Source organism: Alligator sinensis, unplaced genomic scaffold (genome assembly GCF_000455745.1).
Source record: "Alligator sinensis unplaced genomic scaffold, ASM45574v1 scaffold612_2, whole genome shotgun sequence".
In the NCBI taxonomy this organism is placed as follows: domain Eukaryota; kingdom Metazoa; phylum Chordata; order Crocodylia; family Alligatoridae; genus Alligator; species Alligator sinensis.
This window is the reverse complement of record NW_005842085.1, coordinates 267,073-277,458: the sequence shown is the minus strand read 5'-3', so window position 1 is coordinate 277,458 and position 10,386 is coordinate 267,073. Positions and strand designations below refer to the sequence as shown.

The 10,386-nt window shown below is 38.4% G+C and overlaps 1 protein-coding gene across 1 annotated transcript in view; it reads left to right on the top strand.

Annotated features, from left to right (window-relative positions):
- The window catches only part of ALKAL1 (ALK and LTK ligand 1), a 46,784-nt gene that overhangs the window by 24,016 nt on the left and 12,382 nt on the right, over positions 1-10,386 (top strand). Inside the window, exon 3 of the mRNA XM_025204511.1 lies at positions 7,283-7,336. Within this exon, the coding sequence (XP_025060296.1) occupies positions 7,283-7,336 (54 nt within the window). The remainder of the gene's footprint in view (positions 1-7,282; positions 7,337-10,386) is intronic.

The window sequence follows — 10,386 nt, the reverse complement described above, 5'->3', positions numbered from 1 at the left end:
AAGGGAGCACAAGGGAGATCTACCTTAGAATTGCAAGGTACCATTATAATCCGAATGACTTTTGTAAGCAAACGTAAAGAAGCTGTTAAGTAAAGCAAGGCACTGAATAGACCCACAAAGATGCTGCTTCCCACAGTGGATGATATTAATTCTGCCAAAAGTCTCCAGGCCAGAATTTTATGGTTTTATATGCTAGATTGTGCACATCCCTTTAGTCACTATATATGACAGTGTTACTGTTGGTGGGTGACTGGGCTTGAGCCCCGGGCATTGCTTAAGTTGGGGCGCGAGAGGGGAGGGGGCACTGGGATGGAGGTATGGCTGGCTTCTCACCCTCTTTTCCCCTGTCCTTCTGCCCCTTACCTGCAGGATTTCTGGAGTCAGGTTCCGCAGGAGAGAAGGGAGGGTAGAGCAGCACCAGTGATGCACAGGGTAGGAACAGTGGCTAGAAGTTTGCTGCTGAGGCAAGCACGAAAATGTCAGTCCTTTTTTTCTTCTCTTTTTTTTTGCTGACAAAAGCTGGTGTTTATATGGCTGCTCAGCACGTGTTAATGGCAAAAAGAGGAGATGGCATTGCCTCTCCCCCATCTTCCACTTTGCACAGAAAATTTCTGGCTGCTGTTCCTGCCCAGGGTGCAGTTCTGGCCAGTTTTATATTACCAGAGGGTAAGGCCAGGACCAGAGACTCACCAAAGGACTAAGTGACCTGCCTGGCTTGCGAGTAACTACAACTGATATCTTTATTATGAATGTGTTAGACATTGTTGAAAAGTAATGTGTCCCAGGTTTCAGTTTTGCCACCCACTGAAAGGGCAGAATTGGTGCCTTAATTCTCTACCAAGATATGAGACTGGGAGAATAGTCAAACAAACACCAGAGGGTCCCCCAGCACTATACTGTCTTGCAATACGTGCTTTTACCCAAATAAATGTTATTGCTATTATACAACAACGGTGAATTATATTCACTTCCTATATTCATCGTGCTTGTTAATTTTTTTTTAAGCAAAACACATTTTTTTAGGTAATACATACAGTTGCCACATTTATGGTAAGCATTGGATTTTCATAGGGTGCACATGGCAGATTGAATTTGGAAGCTGTGTTAGGGTGCATTACATTTTTTTGTTTTTATGCTTTATTTGTTTTCTAAAAATCAAGTTTTTTGTCAGACTAGTTGTAATCAAGCTGATGGCTGTTTATAACCTGATCCTAATGTCATCCAACTGACCTGTCTTGGGCCTGCTTTATTCTGTTATATTGTTGCTTTATTCTGTTATATTGTTCTCCTGACTTCTTTTGCATCATTTAATTTCTTCCTGACACTGTATTAGCTTTTTTTATTAATTTGTATCAGCAATATTTTACTATTGTTTTTAGCATAACATTTTCTGTTTACATAAACTGGATTCATCCTGGCATAACCTCATGTACAAAATCTTACTATAACAGTTTCTTTTTTTAATTTTGTCTGAATAGATTATATCTGGCATCTTTAGACATTATGGAATAATTAATGTGAAGAAAAGCTCTATTCAAATATTGTAACAAAGAATGTTACTGAATTTAACTATTCACCTTGTTCCAGTATTTATAAAATCAGAATTTATCTTGGCCATTCAGAATTGTATTCCTAAACCACAAACAAACCTTGTCTTCAGTGAAGATAACTGCTTTGATATGCTTTGTTCTTTAAAAAAACAACCACTTTTCAAATCTTAGTGATAAATGCAATGTAATATATAGCTCTATTAAATGACATTTTTTGAGCAAAAGTAATGCATAGGTTATGTGCCCTTTCCATGCCAAAACTAGATAGGATATGGCTGCTCATCCAGGTTTACAACTGAAAAGCCAGATGTGTCTCAATTGTAACAATATTGATGCCATTTAATTACAGAAGAAAATACACAAAAATAGCATACATAGAACTAAAAATGCCTTTGTAACAGAATTTTAAATCCAAATGTGAGGAAATAAGTCCAGAAGTGACTTGTAAACTTTGATCCCTTTATGGGCAGATACATTTTGAATGGTATTCTTAAAAATGTATAAATTAGAGAGGAGACAAAGTGGAGACAAAGCTAAGTGTTGCAAAAGAGTTTCAGAGAGAGGAGTGATGATCATTTATGGTGACTTGGAATTTTTATGATTCACAAAATGTATATTCTTCTGTGTGCTAGCCAGTGGCCCCTGACACATTGTCATTACAGCCCTCTGATGTACAATCTCTGGGTAACTTACAATTAAGTTAATGGAAAACTGACTAAAAGACTAGTGCAATATTTATTGAAATGCATTCCCTTGTAATGGAACTCATTTAGCTTCAATAGGGCCACAAAATAAGAAACAGAAGAAGAGAATGTTAATAATAATAATCCTGTCCAAAAAAGTATAAGCATGGTAAGCAATGTGAAGTGATACTTGATTAATTTAAAGAGGAGCATTTGTATTATTTGCAAAAGCATGTGATGTAAAATAATGACTACTAGTATTAATTGGCTTGCACAATGTACTATTAACTTGCATAGATTTGGGAATGATGAAAATACCAACAGTAACGTCCCATGTGATTCCCATATTGTAAAATAGCTGTAGAGGGGATGCAGAGGACTACAGGCTAGTGAGTCTAACTTCTGTTCCTGGAAATATGGTAGAGCTAATAATAATAAAAAAAGAATTATTTTATGGATGAGCATGACTTGCTGGGGAGGAATCAACATGTCTTTGTCAAAGGGAAATTATGCCTCTTCTACCAACTAGAATTCTTTGAGGGTGCCAGTAAGCTTGTGGATCAGGGCAATCCAGTTGACATAGCATATCTAGACTGCCAAAAAAAGCCTTTGACAAGGTTCCTCATTATGGGTTTGCTTGGAAGCTCCACTTGTAGATTAGAAATTGGTTTAAAGATAGAAAATGAAGAGTGAATATAAATGGTCACTTTTCGGGATGGAAAGAAGCAAGCAGCAGGGTCCCCCAGGGATCTGAGTTGGGACCAGCGCTATTTAACTTATTCATAAATGATCTGGGAAAAGGTGTGAACAGTGAGGTGGTCAAATTTGCAGATGACACAAAGTTTTTCAAAGTGGTAAAGACAAAGGTGAACTGTGAAGAACTACAGAAAGATCCGGCACTATTGAGTGAATGGGCAACTAAATGACAGATGAAATTCCATGTATATAAATGTAAAGTGATGCATGTGAGCAAAAATAAACCAACTGATAACTACACTAATATGAGCTCTACATTGGCTCTTACCTCACAGGAAAGAGATCTGGGAGTCATTGTGGACAGTTTGCTAAAAATATTAGCTCAGTGATCAGCAGCCATCAAAAAATGCAAACAAAATATTAAGGATTTTTAAGGGAATTGTAAACAAAATGGAAAGTATCATGGTACCCCTCTATAAATCAATGGTGTAGCTGCACCTTGAATACTGTGTCCAGTTCTAGTTCCTTTGCCCCCCCCCCCCCCCCCCTTTAAAAAAAGCCCCCCCCCATCTTAAAAAGGCTAGAGAAGGACTAGAGAAGGTCCCAAGAAGAGCAGCAAGGAAGATTAGTGGCATGGAGGGGCTTCTACGTGCAGAGACCCTAAAGAGTCTAGGCCTATTTAGTTTAGAAAAGAGATGCTTGAGGGGGTACATAATAAGGGTTTACAAAATACTAAATGGTAAAGAGAAAGTAAATAGGGATCTATTGTTTACTCTCTCTCACAATACTAGAACTGGGAGTCATAAATGAAACTAGGAGATCGTAAGTTTTAAACTAACCAAAGGAAGTTCTTTTTCACACAGTGTGCAAGTAAAGTATGGAACTCATTGCCACTGGATTTTGTAAAAGCTGGCAGTTTAGCCAGGTTGAAAAAGGGATTAGACACATTCTTGGGCTAGGTACAGACGTTTAAAAAACCCAAGGCAGATTAAAACTAAATTGCATGTGTTTCTCTAAGTGGACTATGTTAGTTTGGGAGCAAACAGAACACAAGTTTGCCCTTTCAAAGCCTACCTGCACTGGCTGAAGCCAGCAGGCTGAGGGCACTCCTACATGCCTCCCAGCATGTCAAAGGCTGCTAAGGGCAGCTGAATACAGCTGAGTGATGAGCCACCCCTGATTAGATGCCCAGTGCGCTAGGATGACCTGCTCTAGGGCTCCGTTGGAAGGGGGTTGGAGGTGTGTGCCCAGCTGCTCCACAGAAGGAAGGATCAGGCCCCTTAGAGCTCCAGTCAGCAGCAGGCATTCAGCAGCCCCATGCCATGCAAGGGGGAAAGGAGTGCTCCACAGATGGAAGGACTGGGCCCCTCAGAGCTCTGGTGAAGTGCAGGCAGTGGCAGCAGGTGCCCAGTGCAATTCCTGCAATCACACCAGGCACCTGCTGCTAGGTGCCTGCTGCTCATCAGAGCTCCAAGGGGCCAATCCTTCCTTCTGTTGAGCATCCCTTTTCACTTTGTTTGGTGAGGGGCTACTGGATAGATACCTGCTGCTCTCTGGATCTCTGAGGAGCCTAATCCTTCCTTCTGTAGAGCGCCCCTCCCCCACAAAGCAACAGCGTAATTAATATTGGATGCGTGTCAGTGTTGGTTTTCATGACAGTTGCCATTTATATGCTTCATTGTTTCAAACTAGAGGTGAAAACTGAGACATCTTATTGGAGAGAAGAATAAAATCCTTAAATAAAGACTTATGGTTATTAATAGCCATTATACAAACAATGAGTATCTTGTTTCAGTAATGCAAGTCTATTTCATTTTAATTCATGTGCAACATTGTGACTATAAGGAAGCAATGTAGGTCTGTGCCCAGGGAATGCTATGTGCTGTTTTTCTGTATGAGAATAGAAATGGCTTATTGTCCTACCACTGTGTGTTTGTGGTGTTTAAGTAGTGCTTAACCCTATTTGGCTTCTGTGGCCTTTCCTTTTTTCTTGTGAAAAGAATATATCTAAACTCTTCTGTATAATCTCATCCATTTAAATTTTAATAGGCATGTTTCTCTCATGCTGGTGTATTTATACTCAGTGGCACTCCATATTTAATAGTTTATGTAAAATTTCAAATTCATCTTACCTTTATTTCACATTATTGATGTTCATCTTTTGAAATTCAGCTAAAGGAATTTATCTTGCCATGTGAGCATGAAATCATCCTTTAAAAGTGACTGATATCAGGTGAAACGTAACTAAAACTACTAAAGAGAGATGGTTACAAGCTGGGCTAACATAGCATAGAGCTTCTTTCTTGATGATTTCACACTGATTTTTTTTTTTTAATTTCCTGTAGGACTTCATAATTCTTCTGTTCTTGACTTCCATTCCATGATATAAAATCTATTTAACACCAAACGCTGTTATTAGTTTCATTTAATGTAATGTTCTTTGGCAATGAGGCCTTTTCTTTTTATAGATCTTAGTTAAGCACTTGTGGACGCTGTTGCTTTGCAGTCCTAGGAATTTCAGAACCCTATCTATCTTTAAAACGAAGACAACTTGATTAAAACATAGGAAGTAACTACATTACCAATAGTAAGAACTCCTATTGTTAACACCACAGTGTGACCAGGCTTCCTTAAGAGTGACAGAATAAAGTAATTATTTCTTCTTTAATGCCACCAGTAAATTCAACTAGATTTGTTCCTCATGTTAACAAGTGCAGCCGAACAAAAGGTGCCAAAAATTATCTGTGACTTTTCATAAAAAATAATTTAAACTCTGTGCATGTGTGTGTGTGTGTGTGTCTACTTTATTTGATTCTTTTAGCGAACAAAAATGTGGCATTATAAGACAACGAAAATGAAAACCTCAAGGTAGCAAGTTGAAATGGACACTGTTAAAATGATGATTAATCCCACAAAGCTCATTCCATCATTCAGTCATTTCATACCTCGTGACTGACCCAGTTCTTCATACCTAGGGTGACCACATGGGAGAATGGGAAATCCAGGACACCTCCACCCCCCCACCCCCAGATCAGCTGTGCTGCTGCAGGCAGAGGCAAAGGTGGGGCAGCTTGGTGATAAAACTTCAAAGAAAAAGTTGAATGGTTGCTCACTGGTGAATGGATGCTGGAGCATCTGGTTCTCATGAGTAACAAACAATGGATCATTCTGAGTTTGCACAGACCTACTGGTATAAGTATTCTGGTATGAATAGGGTGACCTTAGGTCCTGGTTTTGCTAAGACAGTCCTGAATTTTGAAGGTTGGTCCCAGCTGGCTGGTGAGAAATAAAATGAGCATCCTAGAAATGCAGAGATGCAGAATACATGTTTTAGCTCAGAAGTGGCTTCACTTTTTTATATGATTGCCTCTGAGTAATTTTAAATAAATCCCCTGAAATACTATATAAAAAAATCTTGGTGGCAAAAGGAAAATATGAGACTTCACCTTAAATAAATTAACAAATAAATTCAGCTGGGTTTTTGGTTGTCGCCGCAGCAAGGTTCTTTGAGCAGATGTAATTTTATCAGACCAACTGAGTAGTTCTCTTATTTCCTGGAGTCTCAGAACAGCAGAGACTCCCTATGCCTGAAGAACGGTGATTGTACTCGAAAGCTTGCTAAGAACTTTTTTTTCCAACTACTCAGTTGGCCTAATAAAAGATATCACATCTTCTCAAAGAACCTTGCCAAACAAATTAAGGAAATCCTTCTCTGAAACAGCCTGTGGCTCATGTACAAATCTCTTCTCTGTTTGATTCTATTGGCTAGTTTGAGGCATACACTTTCTCTAGTTCTTTGTGAAAATCTTGAAATGGTCTCAGTTTGTAATGGAAAACATTTTTTAAATCTCTGAAATTTACACAGGATGGGAGGAAGGTCAAGCTTAATGGGAATTAATGGGAATTAATGTTGTCCTAGATGCAGTATAGAGCATCTCCCAGTTCATTTGAAGCATGAAAAGGTGAGATACTTTACTTGATGTATATCTACCTATATTCTTATATTACTTTAGAAGCCGAGCATTTATGGTCTAATGTAACATGTTTTATACTTACATTGTTTAAGAGTGTTTCTAAAGATATGGTTAGCTCAACCATAGTCTATGGTCAGGAATTCATGGTTGAAATGCATAGCTTGGATTTGCAGGAAATTGGACAAGATTATAATGGTCGTTTCTGGCACTGATCTTTCTCTGAATTATTTGAATTATTGTGAAATTAATTGAAATAGACAATTGAGTGTCTGTGTACCTAGATTAATTGGCAAGTGATTATAAATATGGTAGCTTATTGTGTTTATGTACAGTACATTTTTGTAATAAATTAACCTTTTTTCTTCTTCTTTCTCCTCAGAAATATTTCCAAGAGATTCCAATTTAAAAGACAAATTCATAAAACACTTCACAGGTAAGCAAAATGGTTGCTTTAAATTCATGTACATCTAGATATACTCTGTGTATCCAAGTAGCCAGGAGAAACTAATTGCATTGCTGATATCATTCATAATGAAGTTACATCCATTTCACGTAAGGCTGATATTTCTAAAGAAGCCTAAGGCTAATAAGTGCCTTAGTTGTATTGAAGCTTGGGCATCCTAACCTCCTTTGATTATCCCTGAACAAAAATCCTTTTTGTTTTTAGTTATAGGCACATTAACATTGTGTGTTTTATGATTGTAAATATTGCTTACTTTTCACCACCATAAAATTGCTTCCGTGTTTACAGTAGTAGTGTTCTTGAATAGTACAAGGCACAGGGAAGTTGAGGTCTGGAGTAACAGGAGTCTTGGGCAGAGGTAAAAGGGAAGATATGAGGGAAAACTAGTGACATGATATAGGAGGGGAAGGAGAAAGGGAAGAGGAATCTGGAAAAAGGACATTAAGAAGATAAATGTCTTTGGGGGCAACAAGTAGTAGGAGATGCCTCAGTAGCTGAGATGCAACTTCAGACAATGAGTGTGGCTAGAATAGGACCCCAAACCAGGTGGTACAGAGGATTCTCTGGAGAGTTGGGAAGAGTTACAGAAGGAGCCAAGAATACAGAACAATAGCTATGGAAAGAGCAGGACAGAGAAGCCGAGAAAAATACCTGAGAGTCTATCAATATAATATTGGACCTAATGTAATATTGGACCTATATAATAGAGAAGTCTGAAGGAACATTTATATAATAGGTCCAATTCTTAACTGTTCCTTCAGACTTCTTGTTGCTGTGTAGAGATTGTCTTTTATTAACACTTTTTTCTCTTTTTAATGCTAAAAATACTCAGCTATGTCCCAGATCAGATATGGCCTTCAGCCCCAAACCCCTCTCTGCCAACACTGCTTGACCACTGAGAGCAGTCTGAGATGCTCATATGGCGCTTCAGCTTTACCTGTCTCACCTGGTTCTTGCCAGCTCTTAGCAAAGTGATTTTTACCAGCTAAAAGTTATCACACACTTGTCTAAACACATTCCTGTCAGGGCTTCCTGCAACTTCTCCTGTCAGAGAAGCTTTCCCCCACCTGTGAGAAATGTCATTTCCTGAACAGCCTAAATAGCCAGGAGACATTCTCACCAGAGGCCTCTCCTTTTAAATTGTAAATTTGTCATTCTGGAAAGACCTGGCTCAAGTGCCTAAAGCTAATCCGCAAGGGCCTATTTGACTGGCCATTTTACTCACCTTGGATGCTAATTCTCAGCCATTTAGGCTTCTGTCCTTTCTTAGATGCTAAACTCATTGTTTAAGGCATAACATCTAAAAATCAGGCTCATGTTATGCAATCCTGCCCCTACTTTAATGTATAAGAAATACATTTATATCAAATACCATAATGCATATAAACTTAAGGACTGTAAAGCTAAATATAGCTTCACACTACCTATGCACAGAGACTATACATGCCATATCAGTAAAACAAGTTCAGGAAAACATGCATGACATGCCACAAGCTCATCAAAATATTGTGGGCTCATGACAGTCCTTGCTGAAAAAATTGTGGAGTTAAATTAGAAGTTTTCCCCTTCTTACCAGTCCTTATAAGGGCTGCTAGAACATCCTTAATTTCAGATGCCTTTTAGGTTATTCAGGCCTCCTAGGGCTCCTATACATGTGCAGGGAGGCTGCTCCAGTATGCTGTAATTACAGTGCATCAGAGCAGACTTGAGTGTGCTGAAGCATGGTAATTACTGTGCTCCAGAAGACTCCAGTGTCGTGTGTATCAGTGTCCCCGCACTGAAAAATGGTGGTGTGGTCTTTTAAACTAAAGCTTGTTTGATGAGCTTTAGTTCAAAGTGCCCCGCCACTATTTTTTTAGCATAGAGACGCTGATACACATGACACTCCAGGTGCTTTTAATTAGCATGGTTCTTGGAGATGTGCTAATTAAAGCACACACCCCCTCACTATACCTCCCAGATCACGTGTATAAACATCCCTAGAGTCTAGTTAAGTTGACAAGGAAGTCCTCTTGATGAAACATAGGGTGTCTTTTGTCCAGAAAAGAGCATCCTGAATGAATTCAATACATACATTCAAAACTCAGTTAAATAACAATCAAGTTCACTTTATTTATACATTAAGCAAATAACTGTGAAAAGTAGGAAGCTCCTTTGAAGACACTCACATGCACACTGTTTCTTCCACTCTAATTGTCTAGGCTTTCAGGCATTTCAACCCCTTTTGATTCCCATTCCAAACTTCAAATTACCTCCACAGGTTTAGAAGAAAGGATTTGTCTTACCTTATTCCGTTTCTTTAACCAAAGTTCCCATTCTTCCCTTATAAATCCATTCCCCACGCTATCGAACTTTTTCCATAATTAATAGTGCAACTGCTGCTTTGAAAAGAGCCAAAATCAATCAGGAGACATTATTTTGTTACTTGGTCTGCTTTTGTAGAATTCAGTCTTATAGTAACTAAAACAGCCACAATTTCATCACTTTTCAGTCTAAATTGAAAAAAAAAAAATCTTCAACTTGGCTTTCTCACATAGCATGTCCAATTTATTTATAGTGGAATAACAATTGGAAAAAAAAAACTTCACTTGACTATATGATGGTATTTTTTGTTTGTTTCTACATGTGGAAACTGCTTGGATAAAGCCATGGATACAGTATAAGAACCTATAATATGGAGTAAATAAATAGCAGTAACGAAGAGCAGTTATGAATACTATCAAGCATAAATCTAGAGTACTGAATATCAGAAGTCAGAGATTAAAAGGATACTGTATGGGGCCTGACTCTGGAGCCATGAATCATGTGAATATCTATTTTTGTGTGAGTTGTCCCAAGGAAAATAGCAAGACTATTTGCCTAAGTAATGCATGACTAAATCAGGTAGGATCATTCTGGAAGTCAGGAATCTCATTCTCTTGTCAGCACAGGATTATTTCCTATGTAGTATTTAATAATTTTCTCCAATTGAGTTTTAAGGTCTTGGGTGGTGTTCCTGTTTCTTTGATAACCTGTTCAGC